General features: G+C 35.3%; 1 protein-coding gene across 3 annotated transcripts in view; it reads left to right on the forward strand.

Annotated features, from left to right (window-relative positions):
* The window catches only part of CFAP95 (cilia and flagella associated protein 95), an 841,009-nt gene that overhangs the window by 748,247 nt on the left and 77,395 nt on the right, over positions 1-15,367 (forward strand). For all 3 annotated transcript variants that reach the window (XM_044064364.1, XM_044064365.1, XM_044064366.1), the window contains exon 5: positions 15,258-15,318. In XM_044064364.1, coding sequence (XP_043920299.1) covers positions 15,258-15,318 — 61 coding nt within the window. The remainder of the gene's footprint in view (positions 1-15,257; positions 15,319-15,367) is intronic.

Consider the following 15,367-nt stretch of genomic DNA (forward strand, 5'->3'; position numbering starts at 1 on the left):
TGTGTATGTATTACTGTTTAAAATATTTCCTAATGCTGTATTGTTATCATGAGTATTGAATATTGTAATCCCACCCCCTTGTCTGGTTTGATAAATCTAATGTTTTTTGTATCCTTTAACATGTTTAAAGTGTTGTATTCATTTTTTGTTAAATTGTAATTGTTGTTCTTTTTACCATATGCTTCATGAGCACGAAAATCAAGTAAACACATTCTTTCGAATGTTTCCAATGTAGGGTGCAAAGGGGGATTGTAAGAACTAGAAACATATAATGGTTTCATTACTTGCTCAGTATTGTGAAATACTAAACTTAAATTTAATTTTCTAACGAATATTTTCAAATCAACAATAGAATGCACAATATTCATATTTTTACTTGGAATAAATGTTTGACTGCGTGAAAACAAGTCACAAATGTTGTGATCAAAAGTAAAATCTGAATAGTTGTACACAATAAAATCTCCAGTAATGTTAGTGTATTTGATGGGCCTCTTATTTGACGGCATTTCACCCACTAACGCCCTCTCCAATGGCCCCTGTTGTAGTTGTTTCTCCCTCTGGAAAAAGTTCCGCATGTGTAAGTATGATTGTGTGGCCCCCAATTCACCATTACATATAGATTTAATTAAATTATTCGACAAGTTTGGTATGGATTACATCAACTTGGTCATAGGTGATAATAAAAAGACTATCGAATTATTGACAAAAAAAGCTAATGAATTGAATACAATAGTAAAAAATTATCCAGCCTTTACTACCAATGACTTTGACTACCAATGAATTTTCAAATCTATTGATGAAAAAATGAAAAATGTAAAAGATAGAAAGTTTAAAAAACTAGAACGTGACATCATTTCCTATGGGCAAGGTACGGCGTACCCCTCACCCCCTATTTCTCAACAATGGGGGGCAAAAATTACAACTTATGATAGTGGAAATGATAACAACAGTAACTCAAATATGATTGAGGAGTGTGACTTCGAAGATAACACTTTTTAGAGACAGAAACGTTTCCACCTCTCCGGAGATCCGAAAGATTAATACAACGTCAACAAACTTTTCAACACCAAAATCAAAAAAATTGGGGGCCACACAATCATACTTACACACGCGGAACTTTTTCCAGAGGGAGAAACAACTACAACAGGGGCCATTGGAGAGGGCGTTAGTGGGTGAAATGCCATCAAATAAGAGGCCCATCAAATACACTAACATTACTGGAGATTTTATTGTGTACAACTATTCAGATTTTACTTTTGATCACAACAGTTGTGACTTGTTTTCACGAGGTCAAACGTTTATTCCAAGTAAAAATATGAATATTGTGCATTCTATTGTTGATTTGAAAATATTCGTTAGAAAATTAAATTTAAGTTTAGTATTTCACAATACTGAGCAAGTAATGAAACCATTATATGTTTCTAGTTCTTACAATCCCCCCTTTGCACCCTACATTGGAAACATTCGAAAGAATGTGTGAACTTGATTTTCATGCTCTTGAAGCATATGGTAAAAAGAACAACAGTTACAATTTAACAAAAAATGAATACAACACTTTAAACATGTTAAAGGATACAAAAAACATTAGATTTATCAAACCAGACAAGGGGGGGTGGGATGACAATATTCAATACTCATGATTACAATACAGCATTAGAAAATATTTTGAACAGTAATACATACACATTGAGTTCAATAAACGAACTAAACGTAGCTTATAGACGTATTAGAGGTATCATTTACGATTTATTTATTGAAGGATACATAGACATAGACGAATTTAATTATATGAATATTTGTTACCCCAGGACTCCAACTATGTTTGGAGTTCCAAAAATCCATAAAGACTTAAATAAACCCCCTTTTAGACCAATTGTGGATGCACAGGGTTCCATTACTAATCCTATAGCAAAATTCATTGATAGTAATTTAAAAAAGTATATATGCTGAAAAACATTTATTGAAAGATTCATGGGACTTTTTGTTCACAATTGGTTCTACTGAATACATTGAAAATGGTATATTTGTTACAATTGATGTTAAAGATTTGTATTCTGTTATCCCACATGATGTGGGAATTGATTGGTTTAATTTATTTTTGTATGAAAAGGGCTTAAGTCAAATTAGAATTAATTTGTTTGATCAACTCTTAGATATTATTTTAAGAAACAATTTTATAATTTTTAACAACAATATTTATTTGCAAAATGAAGGAGTAGCCATGGGGTCCCCATGTGGAGGCCTTTACGCTAACATAGTAATGTACATATGGGAGAAAAAATATGTTTTTAATTCAACATTTTTCATTATTGTAAAGTTTATTTACGTTTCTTAGATGACATATTTATTTTGTGGAGTGGAAGTTATGAGAAGTTAGAAGAATTTTTAACATACATTAATCTAACAACAACTTTTTTAAAATTTACAGCAACAACGAATGCCACTTCTATAGCTTATTTAGATGTATTATTAGAAAAGGATACTATAAAAGGAGAGTTTACATCTAAAATATATCGCAAAGAAACGTATAGTAACAGTTTTTTGCATTTTAACAGCTGCCATCCTTACACTCAGAAAAGAGCTGTTTTAAAAGGCCATTTTGTTAGGGCCTCTAGAATGATTAGTAAAAGAGATGACTTTATAGTTGAATGTTTGAATTTACGTGATATGTTTAAAAATAGATGTTACCCAGATAAACTAATAAATAACATTATGAATGAAGTAGTAAACAAAAGAGATAATTCATATTTTACACCTTTATTAAATCAGATAGTAAAAACTACTTCTAATACATCAAGTTCCAACAACATGGGAAATTTGGATAATGAAATTAACACTCAAACATCCACCATTCAAACTAGTATTGAAACATCATTTCACACAGAAGTCCCAAATTTTACTAAGAGCTTTATTACTACTTTTAATACTGATAGTGGTTTTATTAACAGTATCTTGAAGAAAAATTGGCAAATTATCAAGGCTGATGCATCATTACACCATCAGTTTGATTTCATTCCATCTATAGTATATAAAAAGGGCATGAATTTGAAAAACTATTTGGAAAACACATCAAACACAATACATGGCAAAACATTTAAATGCGGTAGATGCAAACATTGCCCTTACGTGTTTGAAACAAATGAAGTAACGATAAACGGTACTAAGATTTGTTTAAAAGAAAAAGCTTGTTGTAATAGTGAAAAAGTTGTTTATTGTGCTTTATGTAATAATTGCACTACGTTTTACATAGGTAAAACGGAAAGAAAATTGAAAGAACGTATAGGTGAACACATAAGGGCTATAAGAGATGGTAATGAATTAAATGCTTTAGCAAAACACATCAGTATAAATACATCTCACAACTTTAAATTTGTAGTATTGAATGTCCTAAAAGTAGATATTAGAGGTGGTGCGTGGCAATTATTGTTAGAAAGGCGTGAACTTGAATGGCAGCTAAGGTTAAATGCAAATAATTGGCCAGGTTTGAATAACTCTTTATCTATTGTCAGCATTTTAAAGCTAAAATCACTTTCGAGATAAACTAACTCGCACATAATTCATTCACATTCATTTATTTATTGGTTTATTCCACATATACATATTTTATATTAACTTATCAACATTTATCAATTAATTCATTAGTTAACTTAATTTTTACTAAAAAAAATTTTTATATTTTACACTTCACATGAAATATTCAGTCTTTAGTTACATTTACATGTAATATTTATAGTATACTTTAATACCTTAATATATTCACACAGTAAGCCAACATCAACTAGTTATTTTTATTTTCATTTTTAATATTTTTAATTAATTAATTTAACATTGACTACATGACATATATATTTATTTACATACATTTAAAATTTATAAGTTTATTATGGTTACATTTAAATTTATTTAAATCTATTTACACAACTAATATAAGGTGTATTATTAACATCTTTGTTATTATAGTTACTACATTTACTTATATCTACTTTGGTGTTTTATTTCTCCATTTTATTCTAGACAAGGAAAAATAAACACACACATTGTCTCCAGCTGCTGGATATTATGTGGAATTTAAAAATAATACACAACGTATAGTATACATATTTTTTGTACTTTACACTGAGAATCCCATAAACGGAAGGAAATTAAAAGTTTCAATCAGCGATTACTTTGATTTAGAAATAAAGGCTTACCACCAATGTTTTAAGAACTCCATGTATATACTCCTCCGTTAGTTCCAGTTACATCATGGGGAGAATATATGTTTCTTAAAATTGTATAAGATCATAATCAAATTATTAAGTGTATTGTGTTGACATAAGCAATCTATATTTACAACATTTTCATACATTCTTTGAAATTTTTTGACATAAGGGTTTGAATGTGCGAGCGCACATTATACGCTGTTCCTTTAGTATATACATGTTCTTTTAGTATATACATGTTTATGATTTATTTGCCATTTGTCCGATATATAGAACATTGTTTGATTACACTATTTTAAATGGTTTTAATTTATGTATGTGCACTGGTTCTTTAATATTTTGAACATTTTTAATTGCTTACATCACAGAGAAATATTATTTAATTGACAGGAAGTGATGTGTAGACTGTTTGAAAATGTTTGGCAGGGGCCAAACGAAAGCGCTTATCCGATACTTGGTTTTGTGATTTTTATACCTGTTACTACTAAATTAAACTTTTGTCGCGCAAGTCCGTTGTCTTTTGATCATAGACTATTATATTGGCTCATGATGGTGGTGCCGTGTGTGGTTGTGGCTACTCTGGCTCTCATTGTGTAGTTCATGTCCTTTTTGTGACTTGTCAGTGTGTCTTCTGTTTTTGTGAGCGGCTTTTGGCTGGTTGGGTGGTCGTATGGTATGGTATTGGCAGTAATGCTGTTTTTCAACATGTTCTGGAGTTTTTTACCATGTTTTTGAAGATCGTTGCTCTAAGGAATCGCTCAGTTGACCGCTGTTGTTTGGCCTTTAGGGGTGGCAGTGGCGGCAAGGGCAGGTATTGGAGCTTGACTGATGGATTGTATTTTTGTTGGTTCCTTTGGATTCTATGTGTTGAGGACTGGTCCAGGACTTGAGAAGTAGCTGGGGCTGTTGGATGGAGCTGGCGATTCTCAGTGAGTATAGAGTGGAGTGCTGTGGTTGGGGTAATTGTTGGGGCCCTCAGGTGATGGAAGTGCGCCAAGTGCAGGAAGCAGGACTGGAGGGAATCGAAGGATGGATTGGGACTGAGACTTTGCTGGTGTGAGGATGGAACTGGCAACAGTGTGCATGGTATGGATGGTGAGGATGGCAGTGGTCATGGCAATTGCCACTGGGATGAGCAGAGTATGGTTTCAGCAGATTCAGTGCCTTTGGATGGCCTGGCTTGGACTCTGTTGTATTGTTGTTGCTGCTGTGTCACTGTGCTTTAGTTATGTGTATTGTTATATTTTTTTTGTTGCACATGAGCTTAGAGAATTTTAATTTCTTTCTGCTGTGCGCTGTGCTGTATGGTTTTGAATGACAATAAAGTTTTTACTTTACTTTACTTATATGTAGAACTATTTTTCTAGGGATCTCATCCACCAGAACTTTCTGCTGTTTCAGAAATGGGTAATTTGGGATGGTCCAAAATAATGATCCTGTAAGTGCCATTCAGCCCAAGACACGAAATATTATTCTATTTTATGTTTCCCATTCCCCATGTTTTTGCTGTTATTAGCCTGGCAATATCCAGCACAGCATAGGCACATTTATTTCTCTCATATTACCCTCCTTCTAAGGGAAGCAATAGTTGGCTGACTGGGGCCAAGGCTATTATAACTGCACAAGTTTAGGGGATTGTTTATACTATATTCTTCCATTCCACTGCACACATTGATGGAATTTATGAGAATATGCCCTATGTAGTCCCCACAGTCTCACCTGCATAGATGCACAAGCATACTTCTAAACACAACATCTGACTGGTATGTAGTTATCTTGCTGCCTAAAATGTTGGTCTTTCATTTTACAGTGGTCTGAATACATAGCATAACAAGGGTTACAGTTACCCCAAAGAGGTGACAGCAGGCCATTGCGTTGTGGTCCTTTATTTTCCTGTTCAGATGTTCAGAATGTCAAACACATAGGATGCTAGGTGAATCCACATCATTTAGGACAGATGTTGATACCTTGTCTGTGCATAACTGAACAGGCATGACAGGAAAGATTTTTGCATATGTTGTTGCTAATCCAATGCTCCAAGGTTACTTTTCTGAATTTGGACTTTGTCTCACAAAAAATGGATGTCATACTACATATTCCAAAGTTATAATACCTACTGTGTATGCATGGTCAGTGGCATAAAAGGACCCTGCCCTTTTGAAAGTTTTCCCCAGGAAGTAATGATGATATATATTTTTTCCAGCCAGCATATCCGTTCCAAGGGAAGCTTACAGAGATTAAATAGAAGCATTGCATAAATTGATTTCACAACAAAGAGATGCATTGCCATGCCTGCCATTTCTTGAGGTTCTTATGATAACGTTTGGATTCTAGTCTCAGTGCTTATCTTCCAAGATGCACCTCTCGTCTTTGCTGGACTGTCACTACTGAAGATCTTTTAATACAGTACTGTCCATATAAGTACCACAGTTTGAGATCCAGTGTTTCACTACTATTTTCATGCTAGAGAATTCAATGGTTAACTTTTTTACTTGAAAACTTAATTTGGCTCATGAAAGTCAATATTTATGCACTGGCGATCTGAAGGATTTCAGAGTTCTATCTGGTCTTCTAAAAATGCATTTGTTATAATCACAAAATGACCAAAAGTCAGCTAAAAAGTCAATTCACAGTGTTGAATATTGGTCTGTACAATAGTTTGATGTAAATTTAGCTATTTTATAGAGTGCAGATTCCATTTTATATTGGATGGCCATGCCGACAGACTATCACTAGAGAAGATCAACATTTATGCCATTTAAGTTCAACATAAGAATATACAGATATGAAACATGGCAAAGCATAGCAATATAACTCCTAAAATGGAGAAAGCAATAAACAAATACCATGCTTCCTTTGTTTTACTATATCCATCATCTACCTGAAACAGTCATTTACATACAATAAAATATCCAAATCTGTATCTCCGCTAAGATTGGAGTTGTGGGCAGCAGCACAGACTTTTGAATGTTCCTACAAGGGGAAGAGTTGTAGAGACCAACTGTTTTGAGTATCAGCTGTGGTGCACAGTATCTTCTAGATAGGCGAATATGGATTACAGACTGTCCATCATGTCAGGGCTAGCCATTTGATGATGTAAGAACTGACTGTAGGTGATTCTGTCGCATCGACTAATGTCATCATGAATGGCCATGGGTATTTCCGTGATGAGGTTAAGGACCCGGCCTGTTCTGATCTACACGAAGGACCCATGCTAATGGTGGAAGGGGTGTCTATGCCCTTGTTGCCCATTGTGTGGCAACCATAAAGCCCAGCAGACTTGGGCCAATAAGCAGTGTCCAGTTGCCCAGTTTGGTTACCCGAGATAGCTGAGTTGAGTGAAAGCTGGACATAAAACCAATCAACCTGCCAAACATGAACTAAGAATTGCTACACTCAATGTAGATTCACTTACAGAATACAGATTGTACATGGATGATATGAAGGTAAGGAGGAGGCTAGACATCCTATGTAGCCAGGAGACAAGATGGAAGAACAGTGCAGCAAAGCAAGAGTCTACTACTCTTGAAGAAGATGGACTAGAAATGGTATGGGAACTGTGGGGAGGGAGAAACTTTTAAAAACAGCGATGGATGTCATCAGAATTAGTGACATGCATGGCAATCAGACTACATTGTAAGAATAGGGCAGTATTCATAATTTGTCTATGCCCCAGAGAAGGGTTGTGATAGTGAGGAAAGCAGTGCCATCAGGCAGCAGTTGCAGGACCTGCTAGTTAAAGCAGGGCAAAACAAAATTGTTGTTGATAATGGGTGACCTGAATGCACATATCAAGATAGACAGAACACAAGATATGAGGACTATATAGGTCAACATGGGTGAGGCAACAGGAATAAAGGAGAGGCCATTCTAGACTTTTGTATGGCAAATGGCTTAATGGTGGCCAAAACATGGTTCAGTAAGAGAGACAGTCACATGATCCCACAAAGAGTGGCCAACATGCAACACAGGTAGATTTCCTCCTAATAAGGAAAGAGCACTGCAGTAGAATAAGTAATTGCAAAGATATTACCAATGAAATAGTCATCCCACTGCATAAAACACTGGTTGCCATAATAGCTGCAAGCAGTGGTCAGAAAAGGCTTTAAGGTTGACAGAGACTAAGCTGAAGGCCTGAAAGTTGACTGTAAAGAAAGCACAAGAATTTAAGGAATTACACAGGGCTCTAGCACTTCAGGAAGAAGAAGAAATAGGTGAAGCTGAAGAAGAAGAATGATAGCACCTCAAAATAACACATATGAGAACTATAGAACAGATATACGGCCAAGCCAGGTATGGAAATAAAATACATAGGGGAGGGAAGCTGGTGGTTAAATGCAGATGTCTAGGAAATCATTAGAAGAAAGAAGGAGCACATGAAAAAGTGTGAGACAACAAAAGATTAACCAGGCTAAGATGTAATAGTGATTGGCTAACAGAAAGGCTAAGAGAGGAGTTGAAATAGCAAAGAACAAGGCATCAGTAGCACTCTACTAGCTTCTGGAAATTGACTCAGTAAATGTCACAAATAAACTCTATCAGGTAGAAGGCAAAGACAGAAAGATAAAAGATAGTCAGACATCCTTCATAAGTGATGCCAGCAGCAACCTGCTCACCATTCCACAGGATGTCAAAGGCAGATGGAAGGCATACTTCTACAGCTTCTGAATGAAGAAAACCCCACAGAAGCTGTACCGCTCCAGACAACAGCTTACAATGAAAGAAGAGGGGGAGCCCACCCTAGAAGAAGTAAGAACAATACTAAGGAAAATAAAGTCAGGGAAAGCAGCAGAGTCAGATGAGGTCACAGCAGATACAATTGAGATGTTGGGCAAGATAGGGGAGAAATGGCTCCTGAGTGTATTTACAGTAGTATGGAGAAAATGGAATATCCCAGATGACTGGAGAATAAGTATAATAGTGCCAGTGTACAAGAACGAAGGGGGCATCCACAGCTGTGGGCAATACAGCAGTATCAAATTCCTATCACACTGTATGAAAGTTCTGGAAAGGGTGATTGATAAACAGATATGCAAAGTGGTAGAAAATAAGATTGGATTTGAGCATTTTGAATTTATATCTGGATACAACACAACCAGCCTGATGTTTGCAGTGAGACAGATAGTTGAGAAGAATCTACAGTTGAGTAAAATATCTATCTGGAGATGCCTAGACTTGGAAAAAGCATATAATAAGGTTCCAAGAAAGCTTATTTTGGCAGTCCTGCACTGGTTTAAAGTCCCAGAAACAATAGCAGAATTGGTGTTAGCTATGTCCAGTGTCACAATGACTTGAGTAAGAACAATGTTCAGTCTCACAGAGGGGTTCCCAGTGGAAAATGGGTGTGCATCAGGATTTAGCTCTAAGCCCACTGCTTCCTATACTGGTAATGGACTACATTAGCAAACAGGTTGGAGGGGACAGATCAACAAAGCTGCTATATGCAGATGATGTGGCATTACAGGCAGGCTGTGATTAAGAACTTCAGCAAAGGGTAGAGGAATGGAACATAAAAACTGAAGGCACATGGGAAGAAACTCAGTATGTATGAGACCGCTGCAATGGCAGCAAATGGAGAAATCAGAAAAAAAACCTGAGAACTGAGATAGAAGGGAAGATAGTGGAAGAGGTTAACAGCTTCAAGTATCTAGGAGGGGTGGTTGAGTTGAGGGGAAGGGAAGTTTGAGTGAAGGGATCAAAGCTAGAGACAGAGAGGCTGCAGCTAGCTGTTTCAGAGTGTCACTGCTAGTGTTTGACAGAAAAATGTCAAAGAAGCTGAAAAGTAAGATGTATAAAAGGGTCTATATTATATATTCGAAGCTTCAAAATTTCGAACCTCATATGTTCGACAACATATGAGGGAAAATTGAATCTTCGAATATATAATAAAAACGTAAAAAAAAAACACTTACCTTAATGCTCTGAGCAGGAGATCAAGCCCCCCTGCTCCCCCATGTGGGGGGGGATGCACCCCCACACCCTGCTACTTAAATATACCAACTCCGCGACCGCACTTCAGTGCAGAAAAGGGAAATTTTCCCATTCTGTGCATACGGAGCCATTGCCTTTCATCTTCGAACTTTTCAAAGTTCAATCATATGGTGTCGACCATATGACATTCGAACTTTGAAACGTTCAATAATTTAATAGGGACCCGTATAAAACAGTGGTGTGACCAGTACTTCTGTATGGAATAGAAACCTGGGCAGTAAATGAATAGCATTTGAGGAAGCTCCAGGTGATGAATGGTAGGATGCACATTGTGAGACATATGAAGAATGAGGAGAAAAGAGCAGAAGGCAAAGTAGCTCCAATGTCAGAGACGGTCAAAGATAATAGATTGCAATGGTTTGGGTACATGTACAGAAAAGCAGAAGACAATTTGTTGAAGATGATTTATGACAGATAGAAAGAAGACAAGAGGAAATAAGGGCACCCAACAAAGTGGTGGATGGATTGTGCGAGACAAGACCTGTGACAGCCAGGCATGACTGACAAAGATAGTAAGAGATGGCATTGAATCAAGAGATAGATGGTGGCAGTTGACATGATATCCTGTCCCCATGTTAAAACTGGGAAAAAGGGGGCTTGCTGATGATGATGTGTCAAAGAGCAAAGAATTCAGAAAAGGTAATTATTTTTTCTTTTGCTGAAGGCCGGGGCTGGTGGGGTAGGTTTTTAGCTAAGAAATGCCTTTTAGTCTGCTCTCTGCTTTGATAAAAATACATGCACTATAGTAGACCCCTTTAAAAATGAGTTGCATTCACTCTGTGTAATAGATGATGCCTTGTAGGCTCTTTGATTTTTTTTTATTATATCTATATGTTCTTATGTTTATTTATTATATACTTTCTGTTTGTTAACCTGGTAAGTGAGCTAGTTTGAGAATCCTTTTCAACCATGACTCAAGCACAGAGACTAAGTAACAACAACAGTAACTGTATGGCACAAATAAGAAGACATTTAAAGGTGTAATGCCATCATGTATATGGAGCCAAACTCAAGAGGATTTGCAAGTCAGATGGCCTGTCTTAAAACACTAAAATATATACATTATATACATTGATGGAGTTACAAGTCAAAATTCAATCAAAAACATTAAATATGTACAATTATAAACAATTAATAGTTAATGGCATAGATATGAAGAGAAGTTGTAATAATTGTATGTATTGGTTGTTTCCTTATACAGTAGAGACATTGGTATTCTCTAATGATAGTCTGTCAACAAAAATATGCAAAATACATATTGGAGCTGCATAAAACGTAATAGTCAAATTTGCATCTCAGCAAGGAAGAAAACCCTATACTAACAATATTCTTATCAACTTGAAATGGATGTCCTTTGCTAATAACTACCACATCTTCAAGTATAAACTTCTATTTAACCATTGTCCTGCCCTCATTTCATTACTTCATTGGTATGTCACCAACAGAAGTCCTGGGTCCACTAAGAAACATCTGCTGCAATCATATAAAACTAACATGAAATGAGGGGTCAAAGAGACAATGTTAGGGATAAAATAGAAAATAAGGTACAATATACCACTGGTATGCAAGTCACTGGTAGTGTAGATGATAGGGCTATTAAAAGTATTATATCAGAAAATTGGAAGATATTAAGTAGTTTTCCTTATGACAAAAACGTTGTAGGGGAAAAGCCATGTTTTGTTAACAAAAAAGCAAAAAGTTTTAAAAATGTCTTTCAGGCTAAACTGAGTTGTCTAGAATAGGAATGTTCAGGTGTTACAATTGTAAGTTTTGTTTTTATTTATACACAGTAATTACTGAAGTAACCATTAACAAATTTTCAGTTAAGAGGAAGATATACTTGCAAATCGGTTTGTGGTCTGCTTAATTTTTGTGTTTCATGTGATGCTTTTTATATTGTCAGAACTACTAGGGCGCTTCAGTCGAGAGTGTATGAACATTTGTATGCAGTTCAGACCAAAAATGATAAATGCTCTCAGTAGACATTTTAATAACAGTAACACACTACCAGTCCATATAACTTCTACCACCTCCTTCAATCATTTCAAAAAACTCCTTAAAACCCACTACTTAACTAACTGGCTATGCTCATGTTACACTCCAGGTTAATCCATACCAATCTAATTGTGTGTCACATGTTCAGATAAGTATAAACAGATTTGCCCTAAAAAGCTTGTAAACCCAGATACTGGGTAAAAAAAAAAAAAAAAAATTTTTTTTTAAGTTTTTGACTATGTACCTTAATCTTTTTACTATGTACCTCAATGACTGTCTACTGTACTAAAACTGTTAACTTCTAACCTATTATGTATTAAAATCAGTTGCATGTTCTATATTTTGTTCTCTCATGTACTGCATTCTATTATACTGTGGAGCTTTTCTCCCCGGGCCTCCGCTGAAAATGGACCTGTGTCCAGTCGGGCTTTCCCGGTAAACAAATGTAAATAAATAAATAAAATAAATAAATAATTGTAAAGCAGATTTTAAAGTGATTATTTTAGACAAGATTTGTAATTATGACAATGTTTTAAATGCTGAAGATGAGCTAGACTTGAGGGAGTACATCTGGCAGGTTAGGCTGGATGCATGTTACCCTCCCGGCTTAAGTGACAGGGAAAATTTCTAAGTGTTTTTAAAGAGAAAGAAAATAAAGCACTAATTGTTTGATTATTCAATTAGCTTTGTGTATATACGCATTTAGGATTTAACTATCATTCAGTCTGAAGAAGTCTCACTACAGAGACGAAAGTGCTTACTGGATAAATCTTATGCTGAATAACGTCTTAGGTGTTTAATCATTTTATGTGTTTTTTAAGCATTTTTTCCTAGTATTTTTTCTTTTGTAATGGTTTATTTTCCATTTTTTTCTATTGTTAATAAAATGTAATAAAGAATAACAATAGTTTACCTGTGTCGTAGTGCTTTATATGTCAGTCTTCTGAAATTCATTCCTCAGAAGCAAAATCAGTTATGTACTAAAATTATTTTCATTTACATGTCTGAACTCATAAGTATACAAAAATTGTATTTTGAATGATTTTCTTTCCTGTTATTGCATCGTTATTGTGTGATGCGCTGGAACAATACTATCATACAGGAGCTCACATATATGATACCACATATGCTGGTCTGGCCAATATAAATAGTGCATATTTAATATATATGATCCAATGGCACCTTACACTCTTCAGGGTAAGTCTCAAAACTCTGAAAAGGTGTGATCCTCAGAATATAACAGCAAAGTGTGAACTCAGTTAAATCTAAAATGTGTATGATACCCCTTAATCATCGCTCTGGAGTGCTGCACCCACACCCTTGCTTCTTCTATATAACAAACTCTGGTGTACATCAGAGAACCTTCCAGCACACAGATATTTTGGAGTTAGGATGTTATTTCCCAGTAATCACATTTAAATTCCTATTGGTCCAGGGATTAAAATTGCAGTCCTCAAATGTACAATGGGATCCCAGCCCACTTACCCAAGCATTGTAACCAATTTCTGTTCTTACAGTAGTGTAACAGTTCTTATTTGGTACGCAAACTTTTCCCTATTTCTTTGCTACTCCCTGAAGAATCATCTTATATCTGTTACCAGACCTGAAACTTACACTTTGTCAATCATTTCAGACTCATATTTCAGCAGATAAGCTGCAATGACCCTCTTAAAGCAAGTACAATAATGTGTATACTTTCATTTATTACTAGATTCCAATATATGTGACTACTCCATTTGTTTTGTATAAATTTAGAGTTTTATAGGACTAATAATTATGGCAGATGTTTATTTTACAATGCATAAAACTTATTTTATTTTGGTTTATTTTATTATATAGTTATAATTTCTTTTTAACTACATATTGCAACTAGTCATGACTAAAACTGGGACCTTGTGATCCAGTCTGGCTAGTCAGGAAGTAATAAACAAATAAAATAAAACAAAAAGTATTGCATTGATCACTCACCCACCATACCTCTCAACCTGTTAGGGCAAGAAATCTGGACAAAGCCCCAGAAATAGAGACAATTTTTAAATATTCTCTTACAAACTTAGGAAGATGATAGAATAACAGGCTTTGCATTAGCATGAATTTTCTGAAGGTTATAAAGTCAAACTCAAATGTCTGTCATTATTTTCTAACTTTAATGCTTTATGATTTGCCACTAATTTGCCAGAAAACTACAATTTTATGAAAAATGAACCAAAATATGAGGCAAAAATCTGAACGTTCTGCAAAAATCTGTACAATTGAGAGGTATGCCAAGTGTATTATTGTCTGGTTCTTCAACTGAGCAATTTCTGCTTTCTTAGGAAGGCCTTCTCTTGATTGTATTTTCTTTTTGTGACTACTTGTACTTTATTTTCTCATGTTCACCTGTTCTATGCCAGTGCTGAATCTGCTTACAGTATTCATACTGGTATCGCAGTCTTCACATTTTAGGCAACAAATTATTTTAACTTACCCTACCCTGAATTCCCTTACTGTGTAGTCTCTTTACCATTGTGACCTATAGATTCTTTGACAGAACTTAAGAATATTTTCAGCAGAGAGAGAAAAAGCAGATTCAACACAGTTTTAAAGCAGTCCTTTACCCTATGTAGAACACCACTAAGGTTAGTTTTCTAACTGACATGTTGCACTGTTTGTCAACATAATGAGTTATGTGATGGGAAACACTGCCATCTCGTTGCTTGTTACATGGCAATGGCAATTATAAAATCATCAAAGTTTGCCAGTCCACTGTAGGTCTTACATTTACTTCTGTTTAAGGCTTTCAGCCTCACACTTTATGGTTCATTCCCAGTGGAGTAAAAGCTGTTAAAGCGTGACTATAATTAAGAGTAACTTACATCCTATAAAGTGGATATTTTTTAAAGAACATGCAGACCACCTGCAGTTATAACAGCCTGTCTTCATCAAGGCACATCTTCATCAAGACAAATCTTTGCAGCTGTTTGATAGAGTATTTCCAAGGGATAAAAGCAGCACAAAATGTGAACCATAAAAAAATGAATGAAGCTAGTATTTTCTCAAGAACTAATTGCTTGCAATACTTTGTTTTAGGCATCTGGAAACAACTTACAAGATGCATTATGTTCCTCCTTATCCTTATGTGACATCATCTGTAAGTACTGCTGAAAAAATGTACTAGTTTGCAGTTATTTTTATAACTG

The sequence above is a fragment of the Protopterus annectens genome, chromosome 2.part2 (genome assembly GCF_019279795.1).
Source record: "Protopterus annectens isolate FY-2018-M chromosome 2.part2, PAN1.0, whole genome shotgun sequence".
In the NCBI taxonomy this organism is placed as follows: Eukaryota; Metazoa; Chordata; order Ceratodontiformes; family Protopteridae; genus Protopterus; species Protopterus annectens.